Genomic DNA, 26,542 nt, shown 5'->3' on the forward strand with positions numbered 1-26,542 from the left:
AACAGGGAGTATAGGGGCATATGGGACAAGATATTTGGCCTCTTTATCTCACATTTTGGCTTTTTATCTGAAATGTTTACCCATTCTGTAAGTTCAGCCTTTCATTTTAGAGTGGGGGGTCACCTTTTAACTCTTTTTAGGTGGTTTTGTCACTAAGCAATCTAAGTGCTTCTTTATTATAGCTGTCCTTAGTTAATATATTACCAACCCCCCCCCCCCCCCCCATTGTCAGCTGGCCTTATTACCACATTTCTGTTTTTAATGCCTTCCCAAATACAAGTGTTGTTTTTAAATCTTTTGGTTTTTAATTTTTTCATTTCATCTTGGACCATATTTTTAAATACTTCTATGAAGTGACGAGTTCCCTTTTTAGGATTAAAAACAGAATTGTTTTTAAGCCCACTATGTGTATAATCATCTGGGGTCTGAAACTAATGGAAGCCCTGATGGTTGTCCACAAAAGTGTTTAATATTTAATTTTCTTGCATATTTTTCAATGTCTATATAGGTTTCAAACTTGCCCAGATACTTATCTGGAGCAAATTTGAGTCCCTGAGCTAAAACTTCCATTTCTTCTGGAGAAAAATCAATTCCTGCTAGATTAAATAGCCCTGTGCTTAGTTGTCTCACTTTCTTTTTCTTTCTCCTTCCTCCCCTAGTTCCTCTCCTATGTGGTCCCTCTGATAATATTGGGGCAGTGGAGGTTTCAGCAGTGGCAAGTAGGTTAAAGGAATTTGTGATAAAAGTGGTCATGGAGGGAGGAGAGTTTGTTACAGACAGATCAGGCATTCCAGAGGGTGCAGGAGAAGGGAAGGCTGGTTTTGGGAAAAAGAGGAATGGAAACAAAGTTCTGTGGATTGCAGCCACTGCCAGAGGGTGTAAGGTGATGGGAGCATTGGGCACAGATGGAGGCCCAGGGTTTGGGGATATGTTACCAGAAGTAAAAAAAAAAAAAAAAAAAAAGCAGAGTAATAGCAGGAGGTTGCAGCACTGGAAAAAGGCGAAGCATGGCAATGTTCTATTCAGAAGATACGAAATTGCATAGAATGCTTTTTGGAAAAAAGTTGTTTAAGGTGAACTTACACTTTATAGATAAGGAGGCCAACACAAAAGAAAGATGTTGATACAGGTCTCCAAAAGAAAATTTATTTCCAGTAAGCGAGTTGGACCACAATATCTGTATTTATTTGTAAGCTAACTTTTGTGGGATTTTTTTTTTTTTACTGAAAGTGTTTCTGATGACAATTTGCTTTCATACTATCGGCAGTCTCTGAAAAACATACTTCTAATGATTCATGCTGTGTGTTAGATTACATTTATGCATATATCGAAAAATAAGCAATTAAAATCATCAAGCCTGTTTTAGTTACAATCCCATCACAGGGCTTTTATTGCACATAATTTAGTCCAATATTTTACCCATACGTTTGCTGTGGATTGCCTCAGCAACCTTATAAAAATAGGTCTTTCACAGGCACTTATATACAAAACCTAATGAAACTTAGGTTTGGGGTCTCTCTCAGCAATTTGGTGACTCATAGCTCTCTTCTTACTGGTATTTAAGACAACATACAAAAATGGAACAATATTTGATATTATGTCCGGAATTTCTTCTTTTTACGGTTCTTCTTGCCTTCCGCACGGGCAGCCTTTTCTGCTATGATCTCCTGGTACTTCTTTTTATTATATCTAGAATGGACAACATTTCATGTTGAAAAGGCTAAACAGTTGGAGTATAGTGTAAAAGTTGCAGAGCAATTATAACAAAAACCTGGTGCTTTAGTTTTGTCTGGCTACTGACTTATATCTATCTTCCACTAACAAAGTTCACACTTCAGTTTAATTTTTTTTCATCCAAGTAGGTCATCCATGGCTAGATGCCCAGGCCATGATTAGCAGAGTCAGCACGTGTAGGTTAACTCAATAACTGACTAGTTTGCACCTAAATCATTTTTTTTTTTTTACAAAATATATATTTTTAAATACATATAAAGACTTTGTTTCGTATCCTGTTTAAATAAAACCATGTTGTTTTTATTTTAGTCTTAGAAAACATTTTTATTTTTTCCCCTTCTGTGTTTTAATTAAAACTGTAATACTATAATCTGATAATTACAACAGAAAACCTTTAGAACAGCAAACAATGGCAGTGTTCATCTGCAAGCTAAAGGCTTTCATTTCCTTAAAGTGGTAGCAAAGTCGCAATGTTGATTTTTACCTATAGGTAAGCCTATAATAAGGCTTACCTATATTACCTATAGGTGCAGTAAATATCTCCTCAACATACACCATTTAGGAGATATTTACTTTATCAGCAGCAGGTGATGTCACTGGGCTCTGAATTGACTTTGCCATCCATTCAGAATTCTGTGTTGCGGCCATGACGTTATTGCCAGGGCCATCTTTAACGCTGCTCCTTGAGCCCACGCTGCCCACAAATTGGGGTCTGCCGAGCGCAGAAATAAATTGCTGTGTTACTGGCCAGCAGGGCGGGGGTAAGGCCAGGAGCACCACTGCCGCTCTGACCCCATCCCATGCAGCCTGTATGCTCGGAGCTGAGATCGGAGTAGGAGCGCCGAGAGCCCCGCCTCTGGACCTCTGCGAGTCTGGCCGCCAGACCTTTGCGAGTCCTGCCTCTGGACCCCTGAGGGCTCCGCACCTTGACATCTGAGGGCCCTGCACCTGGACCCCTGAAGGCCCCACAACCAGTGTTAATTTAGTCGACTAAAACATTTTAGTCGCCTAAAACTAAAACAATTGAGATGACTAAAATACGACTAAAACTAAAAGCCATTTTAGTCCTAAAACTAAAATGCCATTTTAGTCAAAAGACTGACTAAAACTAAATTGCAATTACTGAAATGTACTGGAAATTTTAGTCGACTAAACACGACTAAGACTATTGCAGACGACTAAAATGGGACTAAAACTAAAATGCCATTTTAGTCCTAAGACTAAAATTAACACTGGCCGCAACTGAATCAATGAGAGTGGATGGTGAGCCTGGCTGGCTAGGTAGGTCCTTCTCCCCATAGACAGCTTGTTGACTGTTATCCTAGCCCTGACCTGTTTATGAACAGAAAAGCTATACACTGCTGATAGGTAAAATTTTAAAATTTTAAAATGGTTACTTAGTTGATCACCTCCTGTACTCTGGTCATCCCCTGTACTAGATTTGCAGTCTCTGGTTATCCCCTGTACTAGATTTGCAGTCTCTGGTTATCCCCTGTACTAGATTTGCAGTCTCTGGTTATCCCCTGTACTAGATTTGCAGTCTCTGGTTATCCCCTGTACTAGATTTGCAGTCTCTGGTTATCCCCTGTACTAGATTTGCAGTCCCTGGTTATCCCCTGTACTAGATTTGCAGTCCCTGGTTATCCCCTGTACTAGATTTGCAGTCTCCAGTTATCTCCTGTACTACGTCTCTCAGTGAGCAGTAATGATGTGCAGTAACCTCTAGCAATGAATGAGGAAGCAGAAATGATGTGTTGTAACCTCTAACAACCAGTGAGTGATAGGTAATAATATGCTGAATCTTCTGGAAACCAACTGCAAATCCTGCCTGATCTGCTGCAGTAAACTGATTTTGAGTCTTCGGCACCATTCACACCTGACAGTAGCGTTTTTTCCTGCGTTGTCGGGGCATATTTGCACGTTTACATGCAGCGTTTTCCGGCGTTTTTGAGCTTTGGCATATTTTTTATTAGCCAATAGGAAAAATTATCCATCTGTTTCATCATTTGTTGCTATGTTTTTAGATTTGGTCATCTGCTTTCTGCTCCAAAAATGCCAATATGCCCGATTCGAACGACAAAAAAGGGTCCAGAACTTGTTTGAGCTTCAGGCGACTTGGAGTGGAAATGTGAACCATCTCCATAGAGAATAATGTATTTTTTCTGCTCAAGCGTTTTGTAGCTTCAGGCTTCAAGCTACAAAACGCTCAGGTGTGAATGGAGCCTCAGGCCTCATGTACGCTGCTGCTGGTAAACAGACATTCAGAGGCAGTTGGATGCTTTTTTTCAACTGCCCCTAAACTCATCCATTGTTATCTTATGTGTACATGTACACAGGTTTGTTTTTAGGCAGTTACGTTTAGAGGTCGACCGATATGGGTTTTTCTCTGGCCGATGCCGATGCCGATATTTAGAAATCGCGGTGGCCGATGGCCGATATATGATGCCGATTTTTTTGGGCCGATATATTAGGCCGATTTTTTTTTCTTTTTTTTTCCCCTTCATCTCATAAAATCTAACAGTTAGACCCCTTTCACACTGGGGCATTTTTTTAGGCGCTTTTGGGCTAAAAATAGCGCCTGTAAAGTGCCAGTAAAACGGCTCCCCTGCAGTCTCAGTGTGATATCCCTGAGTGCTGTCACACTGAGGCGATGCGCTGGCAGGATGTAAAAAAAAGTTCTGCAAGCGGCATCTTTGGAGCGGTGTATACCACCACTCCTGCCCTTTGAAATGAATGCGCACCGCTGCCGAAGCACCTGCATAGCGTTTTGGCAGCAGCACTTCAGGGGCGCATTTAACCCCTTCCTCGGCCGCTAGCTGGGTTATAAGCGCCCCGATAGCAGCCGAATAGCGCCGCTAAAATGACGGTAAAGCGCCGCTAAAACTAACAGCGTTTTACCGTCAACGCATGCCCGCTCCAGTGTGAAAGCAATCTTAAGTAATAAGTGATACAGAAAATTTTTTACATTTAAACATTTATTGAACAAAACAAACCTCCAATCAGTTCACTTGTATGTAGAATTTAGATTTAAAAAAATAACTATATCTTAAATATTAAATACACAAAAACAGGTAATCAAAACTTTTGGACGAAAAAAAAAAAATGGGCTAACTTTACTATTTTTTTTTTTTTTAATTAGTGTATTTTTTTAAAAAAAATTGCGTTTGAAAAACCGCTGCGCAAATACCGCGTGACATAAAATATTGCAACAACCGCTATTGTATTCCCTAGGGTCTCTGCTAAAAAAAATATATATATTGTTTGGGGGTTCCAATTGATTTTCTAGCAGAAAATACAGGATTTTTACTTGTAAGCAACAAATGTCAAAAAAGATTTAGTCTTTAAATGGTTAAACTGAGAACTTCTCCACGGAGTTCAGTCTATTGATAAAAGAACCCGAAGAGATACAAATGTATCTTCTTATCAGACTTGGCAGGCTGCCCAGAGGAGGAGAGAAAACAAACTTCAAACAGCTTGCAATTGACTTCTATTACAGAAGTCATTTGCAAGTCCCGCTGAAGTTATAATCGGCTTTTTTTATCAGCACAATCGGCCGATGCCGATTAAGTAAAAAAAGCCAAATATCGGCCGATATATCGGCCGGCCGATATATCGGTCGACCTCTAGTTACGTTTATAGGCTTCTCTTTGAAGGCAAAAATAAAAATGAATTCAGACGCCGAAGTTTCCGACGTTTCAGAAGCCAAACGCGGCAACTTGTGTTTAGCCCCCTTTCGTTTACAGGCATTTTTCATTTTTGGCTATTTTGAAAAAAAAAAAAAAAAAAAAAAACGCTTCTAAACACGGCATGTTAAACACAGCAAAACGGACATTTTAAACATGGGTTACTATCTGTCAAGTTAAATCCTTCAGGAGAGGTTGTAAAAACGTCCCGTGTACATTAAGAGCCGGTTCACACTGAGGCAGCACGACTTGCAACGCAACTGCCTCAGGCGACCTGCACACGACAGCAGCGGCAACTTGCAAAACTACTTCTATATAGACTTCAATGCAAGTCACACCCAAAGTAGTACAGGAACCTTTTTCTAAGTTGGAGCGACTTGAGTTGCTCCTATTAGAACGGTTCCATTGTACAGAACGGAACGCTACTTGTCAGGCGGCTAAGTCGCCTGACAAGTTGTCCCAGTGTGAACCGGCTCTAAGCCTAACTGCTATTTGTTACATGTCTAAGAGCGGTTGGGGGGCCCAAGAAAATGTTTGCCCAGGGCCCAATCAATATTAAAGATGGCCCTGGTTATTGCGGCTCAGTCATTCATATGGCTGAAGCCTGCATCCCTGGAAGGAAGACCAGGTGAAGATAGAAGCACCTAGACCCATGACAGCATGGACCTGGAGGGCTTTGTTTTCAGGCAAGTCTGTTATGTGCTAGTATGCAGTGCATACTAGCACATTATGACTTAAATCGTTCGGGGGCCTTTTTTTTTTTTTTGGTGTGGTTTATTACACGCTTTAAATTATGCCTCCAGCATGCATGTGATCACTTATGCTGATACTAGATTATATACTGATCAAGATCCGATTCCCACCGATGATCAGAAACCAAACTGTCAGATGAATTAGAGACCTAACTGCTGCACTAAGTGTTGACTGGTAACTTTCAAGAAGAAGAATGTTTATAAAACGTACCCCCTGCACAGAGCGGAGTAAGATTTATATAGCGATTTTGGGCAGCCACTAAAAAGGCAACTGAAGGCGTCATGCCACAGAAGGCACCTTCAGTAAAGAAACCAGCTTTATTAGAACCACAATCATAAGGACTTGAAGAATGAGGTTAATACACATTTGCAAGGTAGCCTAACCACTAAAAGATCAGAAAATGTTTATGATTCAACACACCAGTACTCCCACCTAAAACATTCCACTGACACTGAAAAAAAAAAAAACCCCACACACAGGATTTTTGCACGCTTTGTAAAAATCCTTTTCTTGGAGTCCATTGAGGGACACAGGAAGCCTTTACCTCCCAGGGTGTCCAAAAGCAGTCCAGCTGGGAGGTGGGAAACACAGCCAACAAATGCTAACAGGACCAAGAAAACAGAAAACTGGCAACTGCCTGCAGCTCAAAGAGCTGCCTGGAGGAGCTTATGTTTGAAGCTGGCATCAGAGGAGGCCACAACATGCACCTGGTAGAACCTATAGCAAAAACCAAGTGGCAGCCTTGCAAACTTGAGAAACAGATGCTTGATGTTGAAAAGACTCAAAACACCCACAGATCTATTGAAGGGAGCCCCAACAGAAAAGCGTGGAACCCAATTCTTGAGACCATACCATATGTTTGGTCAACAATCTGCCTAAGACACCTAGAAATGGTGGAATAAGATGATAAGATTACAAAAAAGGGAGTTCAGGGATATTCAGCGGCGACAGAATGGCTCCCCTGAGCGAATCGCCGTAGCTGTAAGGCCTGGAGGAGCCGCTTTAAGGAGTATAGGGGGCAGGTGTGCACCGCGTCACGGAAGAGCCGATGCACGTGTTCTGGCGGCCGCGATGTCGGCCGGTCACCCGCGATCGCTCCTGACAGAGCATAAAAACGGGGATCTGTGTGTGTGTGTGTGTGTGTGTGTGTGTGTGTGTGTGTGTGTGTGTAAACACACAAATCCACATTCTGTCAGAGGTGAGGAGACAAATCGTGTGTTCCTAGTATAAAGGAACACCGATCGGTCTCCTCCAGTCAGTCCCATCCCCCCCCACGGTTAGAACACACACTTGGGGAACACATTTAACCCCTTGATCGCCCCCCCTAGTTTCATTTGCCAGTGTCAGTGTCATTTTACACAGTATTCAGTGGCAATTTATAGCACTGATAGCTGTATAAAATGTCAATGGTTTCAAAAAAAGTGTCAAAAGTGTCCGATCTGTCCGCCAATATGTTGCAGTCCCGATTAAAAAAAAAAAAAAAATAATAATAATCATCGCAGATCACCGCCATTACTAATAATAAAAATGCCATAAATAAAATAACCTATTTTGTAGGCGCTATAACTTTTGCATGAATCAATATACGCTTACTGCGATTTAAAAAAAAAAAAAAAAGTGGGATATGTATTATTGCAAAAAGTAAAAAAAAAAGTCTTTTTTTTTTTTCAAAATTGCCGCTCTTTTTTTGTTTATAGCGCAAATAATAAAAACCGCAGAGGTGATCAAATACCACCAAAAGAAAGCTCTATTTGTAGGAAAAAAAAAAAGGGGGACGTCAATTTTGTTTGGGTACAATGTCGCACAATTATCGGTTAAAGCGACGCAGTGCCGTATCGCAAAAAATGGCCCGGTCAGGAAGGGGGTAAATTCTTCCGGGGCTGAAGTGCTTAAAGCTTTTTATTATAATAACAGACTTACCTGGTTTGGGCAATGGTTATGCACAGAGCAGCCCTGATCCTTCTACTTTTAGGTTCCCCACTGGCGCTCCCAGAGCTCCTCCTCCCCGCTGAGTACCCCCATATGGTGGTCACTCATGCAGGTTTACTTCCGAGCTGGGCTGTTTGCTTCCATTTAGATACACAGCCTAGCCTGGCCCTATCCTACATTCTCTGCTCACAGGTTTTGACTGACAGCAGCAGGAGCCAATGTCTCCCGCTGCTCTCAGCTGAGCCTGTGAGAGCCAGGAGAGAAGCTGCTGCAGACAGGCGCAGCACTGGACCCAGATACAGCTCAGGTGAGTGTTTGGGGGGGGCACCTGCATGTAAAAGGTTTTTTTCACCTTAATGCAGGTGGAAAAACATTTTACATTTACAACCACTTTAGTCTTCCTGAAAGGAAGATAGACAAAACTACCTTGGACAAGAAGGAAGCCACAGGTGTAAACTAAGCCACAGGGAGGAGTCTTAAGAAATGGGGAAAGCACTGAAGCAATGTTTGTGGTCCTTGTGTCCAACTCTGATGTTCAACAAGCTGTGTCAATTGCACACAAAAAAATTGCTCAGCAAGAAATTTTTTATTTAGACACAACAAAAACAACTCAGTATTTAGGGCCAAACAAGGCCCTCTTCATCAAACAAGGCCCCCCGTGCAATCCTAAAACATTAGTTGTGACTAAATAAAAAAAAAAAAAAGCTCTTTCTGAGCAGTTTCTGGTGAGTGGATGAAACCTTATCTTGCATTTGTGAGTGGTCTTATTACTGAATGAAGCACAGTGAGTGATTTATGTCATTAACTCTGATGCTCGTCTACATTTACCAACAACAATTTATAGAGTATTACCTTCTGAACTCAGAATCCACAAGAAGTTCCTCCACAATTGTTCTCTTTCGTTGGCTTTTAGGAATTCGAGAATGGTAATAGTCTAAGGGATTGTCCACCACAGTTGCAACCTAGAACAGAAACCAAAAATGATTGCTCTACACAGCCTAAATAACAACATACAAACCCACATGCCTTCACAACCTGGCTCATATCACCAAGCACCATCTACATTGTTTTCCTTTTTCTTTTTTTCCCCTTTTAAATGCACAAAGAGACTGTCCTGTGTATTAAGTCTTGCATCAATACCTGGAAATATTTGGGGAAGCCCTCTCGGTCATCCTTTTTGTAGAAGCGTTTGGGGTCCATGGCTGATCTCATTTTCAAAGCCTTTAGATCATTCTTCAATTCTTCTGTCATTTCTGGAGCCTTCATGTCAAACCATCCCTGTCCAGTTGTTTTATCACGTTCTGCCTATAAAACAAATGTGCATCAATATAAGACCATAGTACTGTAATCTCAATTAGGATACTGTAAAAACACAGATACGTTAACTAAATAAAGCTTAACTGTATATAACACTTACTTTTCTCTGTTTTTTCAGCTTTTTCAAAGACTCTCTATAAGGTGGGACAGATTCTCTCTTCTCAAAGTCAGGAGTTATTACACTTTTCTTTAGGAGCTGAAATTGAGAAAAAATAGGTTTAAAGTAAAATAGCACAAAGGATCCTCGGTGCATCTAAAAATAGATAAATTGCTGCATTAAACCGTTTATAATGCAACTGTGATATACAGCAGCCTTCCTGAACCAAGTACATAGATGAAAGAAATGCAGGGTATTTGTTTCAGTTAATGGCAAAGTATAATGGATTTGTGGCACTTTCAGCTACTTTTCACATTTTCCTGGGTCACTTTGACCGCTTCATTTGAGGAGGAAGAAAAAAAAAAAAAAAAAAAAAGAGAAGAAAAAAAAAAAAGCAGCGCCTCATCTCCCTCCTACAGATGGCTGTTAAACCAAAGTTTTTGCTTGGAAACAGCTTGTGCTATGTTTTCCTCTTTACAAAACTCATAATGCTCTGTGAGGTCGGTGTCATGAGAGCATCACTTATTAAATAGTTGTTAAAAAAATTAAAGTATATCTAGAAAAATAAAAAAATAAATATCAGCTGAAAAATGTATGTTACAAAATTTTAACATAGACCCAAAACTGTTACAGTTCCCTTTAAACCACAACTCACCTGTGACCCATGTGAGTGATAGGTCTACTTTGAGCTTTGATTATAATCCTGAATAGACATAGGTTGATATTTAGTGATGCCAATGGGGTGATAAAACACCAATACTCAACTGGAACTGAACAAAATGCAGTAGGAAACTAAGGCTAAACTCAAATTGTTGCACTACAGCAAAGCATTCACATTACCAGGTTTTCCATGATTATTGATTTAAATAAGCTGCCTAATATACCAAACAAGGTGCATGCACTATTTTTTGTAATGTAGCACACCATTTTTGTACACACTAATTTTTTTAACACAGCACATGAGTGTGTTACCATGCATTGTCAACACACGTTGGGATGAAGAGCCACTAACCAACGTGCATAATGTATGCATTACTACACGATTAAGTATGAGCCCAGCTTAACATGTAGTAAATAGTCTGAATAGCATCCATTGTCACAGCATTCTCGCAGACATTAAGGGAATCTTTGAACAATAGCAATTTCCATATCGCTTCAAAAGGCAAAAGTAAAGACAAATCTTGTTCGGCTGTACTTCTTTTGTGGATCTCAGGAGTGCAGTTTGTTCTGCACGCCTGTGACGTGTTTTCAGCTGAATCCCTCTGTAGGCTGACGTCACAGAGCCAGTCCAGGCTGGGGAAAGATCTTGATTATTTGGTCAGGACCCACCCAGGAGCCTGGACTGGCACCTAGCTCAGCCTCTCAGCGAGCGAGCCCATCGTACCAATGAGAGTCACCAGCTCTCTGCACAAGGAGCACTGAGCAATCTGCTGTGTTTGATCGCCCAGTTCTCAGTCTCAGAGGTGGCAGGGAACAGATGCAGCATCGGATTGATGCTGCATCCACCTAGGTAAGTATGATGTCTTAAAAAATAAATAAATAACCCAAACTTCTCTTTTAATAGAAGTGCAAGTAAAATGAAATAATTGCAAAAGGTGAATTACCGAGCTTTGCAAATGTCTGTACAAAGCTGTAAAACGTGACCCTTTAATGGTACTTGAGGACAAGTTTGAGAAACCATTATCTGAACAAACCTTTCTATAGTGTAGAGATGAAACTTTTTAATCCTGTTGAAAAATTAATTGCTTAACCAAGAGCCAAAACACCATGGAAAAGGCACCCGGGAGATGACTTGCTCTTCTTTAAAAGGCAAATTTGTTCAGGGACCTTCCATTCACCCCTATGGACAGGTGGGTGTAAACAGACTACACGTTCCTACCTCCAATTCGGTCCTATTAAAAAAACACGGAAGGGGATCTGTCCCCTCCTTTGTCTAGGCAGATCAGAGCGTAGGGCAGTCGGGTGCAAACTGACAGCAGAGTGCATTTACACTCGCCGGTCCATGCAAAAAGCACAGCGGGTTTTGTCCGTGTCCGTTTTGCATAAACTGAGCTGACATGGATCTGTCATTTGCGCGCTCTGCTCTTATCAGCAGGGGACCAGCAGACAGATCCCCTGCTGATCTAATTGGAGTCTGCCCCATGTGAAAAATTACCTAAACAGAACAATAGATGCTGAAAGCAGCCAGCCTGTTCACTCAATGTAATCTATGTGCCTGTCTGCCATGCAAACACAACCCCTTTTACCTAAGCATTTAGGAATCCCTGTATATACTATAAATGTTCCTCAAAAAGGTTACAATTACATTTATCTGAAATACTGCTAGCAACATCAGCAGTTCCACCTACTTCATTTAACCGTTTCATTTCCCGAGGTCACTGTTGCCCACGTTTAACATGTGTTGAGTTACTTAAAGCGATGTTTCTCAACTCCAGTTCTCGAGTACCCCCAACAAGTCATGTTTTCAGACTTTTCATTATTTTGCACAGGTGATTTGATCAGTTTCACTACCTTAGTAATTACCACAGCCATTTCATCTGATGAAAATTCTAAAAACCATGACCTGCTGGGGGTACTTGAGGACTGATGTCAAGAAACATTGACTAACTATACTCACCCTCTACTCTAGCGATGCGATGTCTCTTACCAGCTAAGAAAGAAAATAAATATAAGTCAGCAGCTACAAATACTGTAGCTGCTAGATTTTAATATAAGGACACTTGCCTATCCAGGGATCAGTGATATTGGCCGATTCTTCACTCTGCTTTGGTTGCAGGCGACGAGCATCTTAGGTAAGAGAAAGCGGCAGTGAAGCCTTTCCGGCTTCACAGTCGGGTTCCAACTGTGCATGCATGCATCACACTGCACTGTGTGAATGGTCTTGCAGTCTTCTGGAACCTGTGTGTGTCCCAGAAGGCTGCGGGGGGAGAGGAGGGGGTCGAAGTTCCTCATAGATTGTGGGAGCGATCTGACCCGGAAGTGGGAGCAGGTACCTGTCAAAACCAGGTACCCGCCTCCCCCCAAAAAGTGCCAAATGTGGCAGTGGAGGGTGCAAACAAGCAGAGCTTCCCTTTTGGGTGGAGCTCCGCTTTAACCATAGGGTGACAGATACTCAAAAATATATTTTACATTCATAATTTTTTTTTTAATAGTGCTCTGTACGTGCATATATATATCATCTTACCTCATCTTTCTTTTTATTTTCTTTTTTCATTTTTTCTTGCAAGCTTGGACCAGGGTTTGGCTTTTCTGCATCAAAGTTGATATATAAGCCACCCAGCTCCTTAATATTCAGTCCTGTGTCAATACTTGTTGACAAATCACTAGAAAAAAAAAAAAAAAAAAATAGAACATGCAATAAAAAAAAATAACAAAAACGCCATATGTGGTCAATGGTAATGAAAATGACATATCTAACATTTACAAGAAATTATTTTTCACAGCAAGGCATGGTAATTAGTCTAAAGGCAACAAACACACACACTTTGATGCTTCTGCTGCCAACAAGGAGATCAATGGCCTTTAACAAGAGAGTAAAGCTGGCCATAGATGGGTCAGTTTTTTTGTTCAACGAGCGGGTTGAATGAAAAAACAAAACAAAAAATAAATAAATGAAAAATTGACCCGATTTCCCCGTCCACATATTTGAGGTGGATGGAGCAATCCTCCCCACTGTGTCAATGTATTCTGACAGCAAGGAGACTTCCCCACCATCAGAATACATTGATCATCTCTGCAGTCTATAGTCCATGTTAGGCCAGCTCAACTTTAAAGTGAATTTTTTACAAAAGGGTCATTTGTATACTACATACCTGGAAGTTTGTAGAATACCTGCTACTAAAACTTACATTACAAGCATAAAGGAAACCTCATTGTTGAGGAATCCTGAAGGCTGACGGCGCTGACCATTCTTTCTAAAAATGCTAGTGCTCTGTCTATCGTGACAATGGTCTCAATGCCAGACACATCAAGGCAAGAAGTTAAGGAGATCAGGAATGGCAGGCCATGTACTTTTTTCATGACAGGCTCACTTCAAGATAGTTATTTTTTAATAATAATTTAAAGATAACAAAACAAATAATATGTATGACATTTGTATAGTGGGTAGCAAGCACAGTTTAAAAAAAAAAAAAAAAAAAAAAAAAACACACAACACTTACAAGCCTCTTTTAGGTCGGTTTAATAACTCCTCTTCTTCATTAACACCATCATCCACCTCTTCATCCATAAAATCTTCCTCCTCTTCATCAGGCTCAGACAGTTCTTCCTCAGACTCATTTTCACTTTGCTCTCGCTCAGATTCTTTGTCATCCACATAATATTTTTTACTTGAATCCAGCCCCGGAGCCGTATCAATAATAAAAAGTCCATCGTCTACTGCATCTTGTGATTGCTCGGTTAAAGTCTTTTTAGGCTTTTTCGTTATCACAAGGTCTTCATGATCCTCTTCCAGTTCCTCCTGGATCTCTTCATTCTGCATTTCTACATCAGCTTCTTCCTCACTGTGTTCTGATTCTTCACTTTCATCGCTATGAAGCAGCAAAGATATTTCCACACCCTTAGTGACATTGGATGGCCCACTTTGGGTCTCTGTGTTTAGATTTGAAAAATCTTTGTTTGTAATATCACTTGCCTCACTGTCACTATCATCCCCAGCTTTGCCTTGCTCTTGGAGTTGTGGCTCGTTCATCTCTTCTGTAAGGTCAATCACTTCATCTGCTTCATCATTTATTGTTGACTGAGGTGTTTCAGGTAACTTTTGATTGAAAACTGAACTTTCTTCTACAGACAAGTTAGACTTTCTATCTTTCAAAGATTCTTCAGCTTTTGGTTGGTCCACACGTGCATCCTTGCTTGAGAACTCCTTACTCTGAGAGTCAGTGTCTGAAAGTAATATAATATCATTGCATTCATTTACAATGCGATTTCTCAAACTCCTATGAGGAGTGGACAAGACATTTTGCTCTTGCACAGAGGACAAAGTCTCTATAACTTTTACTCCACGTAAACTATACCTTTGTTTTTTCGGTGATTCTTGTTCTTGACTGCTAGTTTCACTGAGACTCTTAGCATCAACAGCCTGTGGTTTACTCTGAATTCTCCTGCTAGAACGTCTGGCCTGTGTTTCAGAAACAAAGTCAGAACTGCAAGACTCTGCTTCGGATATTTCTTCTTTCTGAGGTTCACTATTAATGGAGAGTGGATGGGTTGCTTCAGATGTTCTTGTAGACCTGATGGCAGTATTTTGCAACAATGAAACAGAAGAGCAGTTTGATTCAGCCTCAGAATGATCAGAGACTGGTTCAGAAAGCAAAGCAGACTTCCTACTTCTTGCTCTAGTTGAGTGTGAAGCACTTGCTCGCGTCCTCCTGCTAGCCCTTGTAGAAACAGAGGAGCAGTTTGATTCAGCTTCTGATAGCTCCTCATCTTCTTTAGACTCCAAGATAGGCTCATTTAGAATAGCAGATCGGTGGCTCCTCAGTTTCCTAGCGGAGTCTGTTATGCTTCCAAGACTTTGTCTACTTCGTGTAACTCTTGTGGAAGAATTGGATGTAGTAGATTCTGCCTCTGAGACATCTGCATCTGACTGACCGCTCCTATGCCTACTGCGAGTGATCACCTGAGACGGACCCCTTCTAGAATCATTCTTGGAGGGGTTGCCTGTTACTGTAGATTCATCACTCTGATCTTGACTATTCCTAGCACTATCCTGTGCCGAAGAATCACTCTTAACTGTTCTTTGTGTCCGCTTTGGAGAAGACATTGTAACAGGTTCCACTGCAGTCTGAAAAACAAAATATATATCTTTACAGGAAAATACTTCTGGGAAAAAATGTAAACAAATCATTTCTATATTCATTCGTAACATCAAAATGAAAACTAAATACAGTATTATTAATTCGTTTGGTGGGCATATTGCTGCTCTTTTTTTTACTTGGAATAAAAAGGATCACGATTCTCGCGACGTAAAATCTTTCACATTATACAAAAATGGGCTAACTTTACTGGTTAGATTTTTTTTTTTTAATTCATTAAAGCAATTTTTTCCAAAAAAATTGCATTTGAAAGACCGCTGCACAAATACAGTGTGACATAAAATATTGCAACAACCACCATTTTATTCTCTAGGGTGTCTACTAAAAAAAATATATAATGTTTGGGGGTTCTAAGTCATTTTCTAGCAAAAAATATTTTAACTTGAAACCAACAAATGTCAGAAAAAGGTTTAGTGTTTAAGTGGTTAAACTTTTTTCACTTGCACAGGAAGTCTATTCCATTGACAAATTGTTACAATGTTTATACTTAAGTTCAACTGATAAACAATGTTTTGTTTCCTGGCAGACTGCACATTCTTCTCTTCCTTTCTTTTGAGGGCTGTGGCTTCAGAGGAGCAGAGAGAATTCTTTGCATAGAAAGAATTGTGAAACACTTTAGTCAAGATCGCGATAACGATAATTGTGTAGCTCAACTACAGAGAAAAGAAAAAACACACACACACACACACACACACACAAACCTCCATATACACAATCCCATGCCCACAGTTGATCCAGAGGAAGGCAAGGAAAAAAAAAAAAAGTGATATAAATGGGAAGCTGCACTGACCAAAATAAAACTATGTGAACACTGTGACATATAGCAGCTAGCACACAAACAAACCAAGTTATAATGAATACATAAAAATAAACGTGCAGCGCGAACCAAAAAAGGAAAAGTGAAAATAAAAAATAAGACAGTAATTGAAAGTAACTATAAGTGATGTTACTCAACACAATATACACCTGTGAGGTATACCAAAAGTGTCCAAAGTGAATACACTAAGTTTAGGAATGTCCAGAGGCAATAATTGACCTCAACATATTAGAGCCAAAAGACCGCAATTAATAGGTGTACATGGAAGGAGTCTTCTCGGACAGGGGAGGTGCTTGGAAATAAGGTGTTGACTGAAGACTGGATATCACAGCAATCAGAGGCAAAACGACAAACTTCTAGAGCTAAATACTCTTACCAGATCCTGTGGGACATATCTGCCATACGGCAGTACGTCTATCAGAGCTTGTGGGAATGGTCTCCCATGTATTCTCCCCGGAGGTTCTCCCTATGGTCACGATCTCCAATGGGTGAAGTTAGCCTGAGTCACGGTCACCGATAGCCAGGACAATCGCCGGTGGGAGTTGTCAGCTCGCTCACACACTCTCCGATTCTCGGCAGGTTCAAGGGGTCAGAAACACCCCATCATGGAAGTATTCATGGAGGAAAGAGAAAAAAAAAAAAAAAGGGGCTATCGGTGACCGTGACTCATGCTAACTTCACCCATTGGAGATCGTGACCATAGGGAGAACCTCCGGGGAGAATACATGGGAGACCATTCCCACAAGCTCTGATAGACGTACTGCCGTATGGCAGATATGTCCCACAGGATCTGGTAAGAGTATTTAACTCTAGAAGTTTATGTCTTTTGCCTCTGATTGCTGTGATATCCAGTCTTCAGTCAACACCTTATTTCCAAGCACCTCCCCTGTCCGAGAAGACTCCTTCCATGTACACCTATTAATTGCGGTCTTTTGGCTCTAATATGTTGAGGTCAATTATTGCCTCTGGACATTCCTAAACTTAGTGTATTCACTTTATACACCTGTGAGGTATACCAAAAGTGTCCATTGTGTTGAGTAACATCACTTATAGTTACTTTCAATTACTGTCTTATTTTTTATTTTCACTTTTCCTTTTTTGCTTAGCGCTGCACGTTTATTTTTTTGTATTAAGGAAAAAAAAAAGCACGATCCAATGTGCTCCAGTGGGAAAAAAAAAAATCCTTCCTGATCCCCCAAGAAGCAAATCGGATATTCCCTGGATCAACCTTACATATAAAATATTAGTATACAGTTATATTTTGTGCATTTTGGAACGCATCCATTTTTAAACAACTACTTAGCTGGCCAGAACCAGCTCTTGAAGGAGTCTATTCCACATATCTTACTGTAAAAAAAGCCTTTCTGCATTTGAAGGTTAAATCAAATCTCTTTTCTTCCAGAGGAAAAACGTGCCCCAATATATTTATTATATATTGTGTATATCAATAATATATTGTTTTGTTTTTTTTAAAGAAACTGAAAATAAATATTGCTTTATCACCAGGACAGGAATAGAGGGACTATCTATTTGTTCCTCTGACAGCTGTCTAATGCCTTGTTTCCACTGAGCGGACCGGTTCGGTACGCTATTTTGGGTGTTTCCATTATGAAAGCGGCCCATACAACCGAACCGTTCCATTCAGGGTCCTGCTTCAGATGTGGGGCCATAGAAAATGGAACGGTTCGGTTAGGGCGGAGCTACGATACATTCCACTGATTGGCTGACAGAAAACCCTCTGCTGTGCTATGCTGAGGCATTTTTTCTAAACCCTGTATGGCCCCTTGTGGTCCCACTTGCAGTGGAAACGCTCACCAGAATAGACTGGACCATTCTAGGCCATTCAAACTGTACCGACCCGAACCGATCCGCTCAGTGGAAACAAGGCAATAGGGATCAATCAAAGCAGACAGTGAAATCAGTTTTACTGCCCCCCTAAGGGTCCTTTCACACTGGGGCGGTTTGCAGGCGCTATTGCGCTAATAATAGCGCCTGCAAACCGACCCGAAAACAGCCGCTGCTTTAATTTCAGTGTGACAGCCCCGAGGGCTTTCACACTGGAGCGATGCGCTGGCAGGACGGTAAAAAAAGTCCTGCCAGCAGCATCTTCGGAGCGGTGAAGGAGCGGAGTGTATACCGCTTCTGCCCATTGAAAATCAATGGGATGGCGCGGCTATACCGCCGGCAAAGCACCTCTGCAGAGGCGCTTTAAACCCTTTCTCGGCCGCTAGCGGCCGCATACAGACAGTAAAGTGCCGCTTACAATAGCGGCGCTTTACCGCCGACAACGCCCCCGCCCCAGTGTGAAAGGGCTCTAAAAAAAGGCATGCAACCACTCAGCTGTACGTATGACACAGTTTAGATGCTTTACAGCAAAAATTAAACAGCATGTCGCATTCAGCAAGCGGTACAAATGCCAAATGAAACCCATTTAAGCATACAAGGTCAGGCAGCAACAGCCCTATAACCATGTCCAATGCAGCGATGGCTCAGCCAAGAGGTGAGGATGCAACATATCGCCTTCACACCAACTGTCGTATGACCCCTGAAAAGCAGTCCACCACAGAACACTTTTCAGAGGGGTGGCAAGGGCCGCAGCACATTGAAACAAGCCTTCATTCAAATTAACACAGCTTTGTAAGGCTTCATGCACAAATGTCCAATTGAAGGCGAACCAAAATCACCAAAAGTAGTGCAGGAACTACGTTTAGAAATCGGTGCTGCGCTGCAAAGTCGGGGTCACACAGACTGGAATGGTGCCATTACTGGAAATGGGCTGTGACTTGTCAAATCACTCCAATGTGAACGAGGCCTAAGAGCAGCAAGATATCTTCTCGCTTCCTGTTGCAGAAACAAGACAGGAAGTGAAATCTCCCTGAGCAGACACAGATGTCCAAACAGCTTTAACCCTTCCCTACTCCAAAGTTCAATAAAGTGAAGTCTTGGCTTTACATCTATTTGAGAGAAGATGTGGAGGTGCCATTAGCTGAACCTCCACCTCGGTGTGATGATGACCGATCCTGAGTGGAGATTGTGATTGGGTCCAGAATCATCACACTCCTACACCGGGCCCATAGAAAACCATTGCTGGCTGCACATTTCATTAGAACAAATCATATTATCTTTATCCAGACCCTACAGCGGAGTAGAAGTGAGTGTGCCAGGGAGCCCCGATCACCCTCCTGTCCATATCACATCTCCCGTACTCTACCTGCTCCCCTCCGTCGCCTTCCATCTCCTCCTGAGGCTCTACCCTCGTGCCTCTCCTGGTCGCCACCATCTTCCCTGCTAAGAAGTCACTTCACGCATGCGCACCACGCTTGCTCTACAATGCGCACCAAAGAAACCGTTCCCTGCGGAAACATAACATTATACAAACGTTCCGTTCTCGTGCCACAGTTCCGCAACAGACACCTGATCATTTATTATGGAATTTAGAAATACAAGATTCATACGGTCAAGTGTCCAGTGAACAAGACAAGCAGTAGGGCGATAACAAGAAAACATGTAACTAGGCAGAACACTAGAGGAAGTGACGTAGACATGCCCGGCATGCCTTGCGGATGAGCGGGACTGGAAGATCGTGCAGCAGTCATGGTGTCCCTGCTGTCTAGAGGTGTCGGCGTGATTGCCAAGTCGCTGGTCGGGCTCAGCTGTTCACAGGCTGCAAGGTGTTACATGTGGGGGGAGGGGAAGACTGTGGGTGATGAGTACTTCTCCCTATCTCCTGGCTGTGGAACTAGAAAACCCAGCATTCCCTACGGGAACCCGGCTGTCACACCATGTGCCCTCCAGCCATGCTGGGGCTCAACCTCCTTCTAGTTCTATGTGCATAGCTTGGCCAAATCATGGTTTATTGATTTACTTCCACCCTCTGCAGGAAATACATAGAGCCCTGCTCCCCCTCTTCTGGAACCAAATCCCCCTGTTGTCGCCCCCCCCGAACCAAATCCTTCTGTCCCCCTCCCCCCTCTGAACCAAACCTTTCTGGTCCCCCCCACCGGAACCCAATCCCTCTGTCTTCCCCCCCGGAACCAAATCCTTCTGTCCTCCCCCCGGAACCAAATCCCTCCATCCTCCGCTGTCCTCCCCCTGGAACCAAATCCCTCTGTGCTCTGCTGTCCTCCCCCTGGAACTGAATCTTTCTGTTCTCCCCCTGGAACTGAATCCCTCCATCATCTGCTGCCCTCCCCCTGGAATCGAATCCTTCCGTCCGCTGCCCTCCCCCTGGAACTGAATCCCTCCGTCCTCCGCTGCCCTCCCCCTGGAACCGAATCCCTCCGTCCTCCGCTGCCCCCCCCCTCTGGAACCGAATCTCTCTGTTCTCCGCTGTGTTCTGCTGTCCTCCCCCTGGAACCAAATCTCTCCGTCCCCCCCCTGGAACTGAATCTCTCTGTCCTCCCTCTGAAACCGAATCCCTCTGTCCTCGCTCTGGAACTGAATCTCTCCGTCCTCCTCTGTCCTCCCCCCTGAAACCGAATCCCTCTGTCCTCCGCTGTCCTCCCTCTGGAACTGAATCTCTCCGTCCTTCCCCTGGGACTGAATCCCTCCCTCCTCCGCTGCCCTCCCCCTGGAACCGAATCCCTCCGTCCTCCGCTGTCCTCCCCCTGGAACCGAACCCCTCCGTACTCCGCTGTCCTCCCCCTGGAACTGAATCCCTCTGTCCATTTCCACTGTCCTCCCTCTGGAACTGAATCCCTCTGTCCTTTGCTACTGAATCCTTCTGTCCTCCCCCTGTAACTGAATCCCGATGACCTCTTCTGCTGTTCTCCCCCTGGAACTGAATCCTGCTGTCTTCCGCCGATCCTACTGGAACTGAATCCCACAGTCCTCTGCTGACCTCCCCCTGGAACTAAAGCCTTCTGTCCGTCCTCCGCTGACCTCCCCCAGGAACTGAATCACTCTGTCCCCCTCCGCTGACCTCCCCCTGGAACTGAATCACTCTGTCCCCCTCCGCTGACCTCCCCCTGGAACTGAATCCCTCTTTACTCCTCCGCTGAACTCCCCCTGGAACTGAATCCCTCTTTACTCCTCCGCTGACCTCCCCCTGGAACTGAATCCCTCTTTCCTCCTCTGCTGACCTCCCCCTGGAAGTGAATCCCTCTGTCCTCCTACGCTGACCTCCCCCTGGAACTGAACCCTTCTTTCCTCCCCCGCTGTCCCTCTCCTGGAACCAAATCCCTTTGCCCTCCTCCGCTTTCCCTCTCCTGGAACGGAATCTCTGTCCCCTCTGCTGTGCACCCCCCTGGAACTGAACCCCTCTGTCCTTTTCCGCTGTCCGCCCCCTGGAACTGAATCCCGCTGTCCTCCCCCTGAAACGGAATCCCTCTGTCCTCTTCTGCTGACCTCCCCCTGGAACTGAATCCCGCTGTCCTCCCCCTGAAACGGAATCCCTCTGTCCTCCTCCGCTGTCCTCTCCCTGGAACTGAATCCCTCTGTCTGCCCCCTGGAACGGAATCCCTCTGTCCACTTCCACTGTCCTCCCCCTGGAACTGAATCCTTCTGTCCGTCCTCTGCTGACCTCCCTCAGGAACTGAATCCCTCTGTCCTCCGCTGACCTCCCTCAGGAACTGAATCCCTCTGTCCTCCGCTGACCTCCACCTGGAACTAAAGCCCTCTGTCCGTTCTCCGCTGACCTCCCTCAGGAGCTGAATCCCTCTGCCCTCCGTTGACCTCCCTCTGGAACTGAATCCCTCTGTCCTACTCCGCTGACCTCCCCCTGGAACTGAATCCCTCTGTCCTCCGCTGACCCCCCCCCCCTGGAACGAACCCCCCTTTCCTCCCCCGCTGTCTTTACCCTGAAACCGAATCCTTCTGTCATCCGCTGTCCTCCCCCTGGAACTAAATCCCTCTGTTCGTCCCCCGCTGACCTCCCTCGGGAACTGAATCCCTCTGTTCTCCGCTGACCTCCCCCTGGAACGAACCCCCCTTTCCTCCCCCGTTGTCTTTACCCTGAAACCGAATCCTTCTGTCATCCGCTGTCCTCCCCCTGGAACTAAATCCCTCTGTCCATCCTCTGCTGCCCTCCCTCAGGAACTGAATCCCTCTGTTCTCCGCTGACCTCCCCCTGGAACTGAATCCCTCTGTCCTCCACCGCTGACATCCCCCTGGAACTTGAATCCCTCTGTCCTCCGCTGACCTCCCCCTGGAACTGAACCCCCCTTTCCTCCCCCGCTGTCCCTCTCCTGGAAATGAATCCTTTTGCCCTCCTCTGCTTTCCCTCTCCTGGAATCTCTGTCCTTCCCCTGGAACTGAATCCTGCTGTCCTCCGCCAACCCCCCCCCCCCCAGAACTCAATTCTGCTGTCCTCTGCTGACCTCCCCCTGGAACTAAATCCATCTGTCCTCTGCTGACCTCCCCCTGGAACTAAATCCATCTGTCCTCTGCTGACCTCCCCCTGGAACTAAATCCATCTGTCCTCTGCTGACCTCCCCCTGGAACTGAATCCCTCTGTCCTCTGCTGACCTCCCCCTGGAACTGAATCCCTTTGCCCTCCTCTGCTTTCCTTCTCCCGGAAACAGAATCTCTGTCCTCCGCTGACCTCCCTCTGGAACTGAATCCCTCTGTCCTCCACTGACTTCCCCCTGGAACTGAACCCCCCTTTCCTCCCCCGCTGTACCTCTTCTGGAAATGAATAATGAATGCCTTTGCCCTCCTCTGCTTTCCCTCTCCTGGAACTGAATCTCTGTCCTCCCCCTGGAACTACATCCTCTTTCACTGTCCTTCCCCTGAACAGAATTTCTCTATCCTCCTCTGCTGTCCTCCCCCTGGAACTGAATCCCGCTGTCCTCCACCAACCCCCCCCCCCCGGAACTCAATCCCGCTGACCTCCTCCTGGAAGTAAATCCATCTGTCCTCTGCTGACCTCCTCTTGGAACTGAATCCCTCTGTCCTTCTCTGCTGGCGTCCCCTGGAACTGAATCCCTCTGCCCTTCCCTTGGTACTGAATCTCTTTGCCCTCCTCTGCTTTCCTTTTCCCGGAACTGAAGCTCTGTCCTCCGCTGACCTCCCCTGGAATTTAATCCCTCTGTCCTTCGCTGACCGCCCCCTGGAAGTGAACCCTCCCTTTCCTCCTCCGCTGTCCCTCTCCTGGAAATGATCCCTTTGCCCTCCTCTTCTTTCCCTCTCCTGAAACTGAATCTCTGTCCTGCCCCTGGAACTTAATCTGGATGTCCTCTTTCGCTGTTCTGACCCTGGAACTGAATCCCGCTGTCCTCCGCCAAACCCCCCGGAACTCATTACCGCTGTCCTCTGCTAACCTCCCCCTGGAACTGAATCCCTCTGCCCTCCCCCTGGAACTGAATCCCTTTGCCCTCCTCCGCTTTCCTTTTCCCGGAACTGAATCTCTGTCCTCTCTGCTGTGCTCCCCGGAACTGAATCCCTCTGTCCTCCGCTGTCCCTCTCCTGGAACGGAATCCCTTTGCCCTCCTCTGCTTTTTCTCTCCTGGAACTGAATATCTATGTCCTCTCCCCTGGAATGGAACCCCTCTGTCCCCCCCTCCCCGGAATGGAATCCCTCTGTCCTCCTCCACTATCCTTTTCTGGAACTAAATCCCTCTGTCTTCCTCAGTTATCCTTCATCTGGAACCAAATCCTTCTGTATTCCCCCTGGAACTGAATCCCTCTGTCCTCCTCCGCTGTCCTCATCCTCGAATGGAATCCCTCTGTCATCCTCTACTGTCCTTTCCTGGAATCAAATCCATCTGTCTTCCTCAGTTGTCCTCCTAGAAGTGAATCTCTCTGTCTCCCCCCCCCCCCCCCCGGAAATGCATCCCTCTGTCTGCCTCCTGAAACTGAATTCCCCCGTTCTCCTCTACTGTCCTTCCCTGGAAATGAATCCCTGTGTCCTCCCTCTGAATTGCTCTATCCTCCCCTGCTGTCCCTTTTCTATAGGTGGCTAAGGACTCCACCCTAGGTTGGAGTGTTGCTATGTGTTCTAACCTATTTTGGTTTACTTTTTTGGGGGCCAGTTGGCTCGTGGCTGTGTTGACCTCCCCTCATATTCACTGCTTTGGGACATCTTTATCATAATGGCTAATGAAGATGTGCTGTGTAAAGAAAATGGGGTTTTGTGTAAAGAAAATGGGGTTTTTGGTTTATCTGTAAAAACTTTTTCTTGGAGTACATCAAGGGACACAGAGAACCCCCCCCCCTCCTTCTGTGGTCCATGGCTTTCTACAAAGAGGGTTTTCGCTCACCCCCACCCCCCAAAAAAAAATGACATGCCAAATGTGGCATGTCGGGGGGCCGTCTGCCCTTAAAGCGTAAGTTCCATTTTTGGGTGGAACTCCGCTTTAACAAAGATGCTCTGTGTCCCCTGATTTTCTCCAAGAAAAATTAGTAAAACCAAAAATCCCATTATTTTGAGTTTAGTGGTTCTTTAGGTATAACATGTACTCTATATGGATTTATTATTAGTTTCTCCCAAGTTTCGATAAATGTTTTTTAAAGACAGTGGCAAGAAAGGTATGTGAACCCCTTGTAATTAACTGGGTTTTTGCAATAATTTACCATAAAATGTAATCTGATCCTTATCTAAGTCACAACAATAGGCAAACACAATGTGCATGGGCTGATAATACACAAACAATTCTAATTTATGGTGCATTTATTGAACTCACCCATTAAACATTCATAGTGCTGGAGGAAAAAGTAAAACCATAGACTAATTACTTCAACGAAAGCTAATGGAGTCAGTAGTTTGCACACCCGGAGTACAACAAATGAAATGAGTTGGGAGGTGTGGTTTAGAGTTCCTTTGATAAGAGACACTTTTAATATTGCTGATCATAAGAAGCATCAGCTGATCTGAAACATATCTTGCAAAAAAGAGCTCTCTGAAAACATGCAATTAAGAGTAATTGATCTGCAGAAGGCTGAAAAGGAATATAAAGCAATCTTCAGGCATCTATCTATCAATCAACCAACAAATTGTCAATAAAGGGAGACAGTTTTAGTACTGTGGCTACTGTTCCTAGAAGTAGAGCCTAGATGACTCCCTAGGCACAACACACAATCTTCAACTAGGTAAAGAAAAACCAACAAGTAACCACTAAAGGCTTGAAGACATCACCAGAACTGGCAAACATCCCTATTTGTGAATCTATCATACATAGTTAGTCTGGTTGAAAAAGACACAAGTCCATCTTGATAAATCAACGGGGGGGGGGGGGGGGAGACCATCCAATCTTATATATACGTAATTTGTAAGTCTTTGAACAGGCATGACCATGAAGGAAGGTGCTGCTTTCTAAAACCAACACTTCCCTGACGTTTGACAAAGAGCACCTTGGCAAACCACAACATTACTAGGAAAATGTTTTGTAAACTGATGAAACAAAAGTTGAATTGTTCGGGACGAATACTCAGCATTATGTATGGTGTAAAAAGGGCATAGATTACCAACATCATGCATCATCCCAACGGTGAAGTAATAATTCATTTTGGCTTGCTTCGCTGCCTCAGGGCCTGGACCACTTGCCATCATTAAGGGGAAAATGAATCTCCCAAGTTTACCAAAATATCCTACAGGATAATGTCAGGGTGTCTGCCAGCTGTAGCTTAATAGAAGTTGGGTGATGCAGGACAATGACCCTAAGCATCAAAGTAAATCCACCATAGACTGGCTTCTAAAAAAGAAAATCTGCCTTTTTTGGAGTGGCCCAGTCACCGCCTAGACCTTAACCCCATAGTGATGCTGTGGTGTCACCTCCAGAGAGCTATTCACAACAAACATCCTACAATTGTGTCTTGAGGTAAAGCACGTTTCTTAACGGCACTTTCACACTGAGGCGCTGGCTGCGGTAAAGCACCGCTAATCTTAGCAGTGCTTTATCGTAGTTTAAGCAGTGATTTTTCGGCCGCTAGTGGGCTCTTTTAACCCCCGCTAATGGCTGAAAAAGGGTTGAAAGCACCTGCAAAGCACTAAATGCAGCTCTCCCGCACCACCCCAAAGATGCTGCTGGCAGGACTTTTTTTCCTGTCCTGCAAGCGCACCGCTCCAGTGTGAAAGCATCAGGGTTGCAGAAGAGTCAGTTTACAGGCGCTCTTCAGGCGCTATTTTTAGCGCGAAAGTGCCTGTAAAACGCCTCAGTGTGAAAGTGGTCTTAGAGTAATGATCAGAAATTCCTCCACAAAGTTGTGCAGGTCTGATCCAAAGCTACCAAAATTACTTGTTTGAAGTCATTACTGCTAAAAGAGGTTCGACCAGCTATTAACTCCAAGGGTTCACTTACCTTTTTCTCCAGCACTGTGAATGTTTAATGGGTGTCTTCAATAAACACACAAGAAATTAGAATGGTTTGTTATCAGCTTAAGCACATTCCCTGGAATTCATAAAAAAACTGGTGTACATAGAGTTTGTAAAAGTGTCTCATGTTCTAAAAGTGGTGCACAA

At 44.0% G+C, this 26,542-nt stretch overlaps 2 protein-coding genes across 2 annotated transcripts in view; one reads left to right on the forward strand and one right to left on the reverse strand.

The window, feature by feature from the left end:
- Window positions 1–1,124: 1,124 nt before the first annotated feature.
- DNTTIP2 (deoxynucleotidyltransferase terminal interacting protein 2) lies at window positions 1,125–19,561 on the reverse strand. The gene is made up of 7 exons (XM_073596346.1): window positions 19,358–19,561; window positions 13,674–15,298; window positions 12,698–12,836; window positions 9,517–9,612; window positions 9,240–9,404; window positions 8,952–9,061; window positions 1,125–1,689 (listed from the first exon to the last, which is right to left on the reverse strand). Exons 1-7 carry the CDS (start codon window positions 19,424–19,426, stop codon window positions 1,596–1,598), a joined length of 2,298 nt encoding a protein of 765 aa, XP_073452447.1. The 5' UTR covers window positions 19,427–19,561; the 3' UTR covers window positions 1,125–1,595.
- TFAM (transcription factor A, mitochondrial) overlaps window positions 19,524–26,542 on the forward strand; it is a 72,819-nt gene continuing 65,800 nt past the window's right edge. Inside the window, exon 1 of the mRNA XM_073596347.1 lies at window positions 19,524–19,817. Within this exon, the coding sequence (XP_073452448.1) occupies window positions 19,741–19,817 (77 nt within the window). The 5' untranslated portion in view covers window positions 19,524–19,740. The remainder of the gene's footprint in view (window positions 19,818–26,542) is intronic.

The sequence above is a fragment of the Aquarana catesbeiana genome, linkage group LG08 (genome assembly GCF_042186555.1).
Source record: "Aquarana catesbeiana isolate 2022-GZ linkage group LG08, ASM4218655v1, whole genome shotgun sequence".
Taxonomy (NCBI): domain Eukaryota; kingdom Metazoa; phylum Chordata; class Amphibia; order Anura; family Ranidae; genus Aquarana; species Aquarana catesbeiana.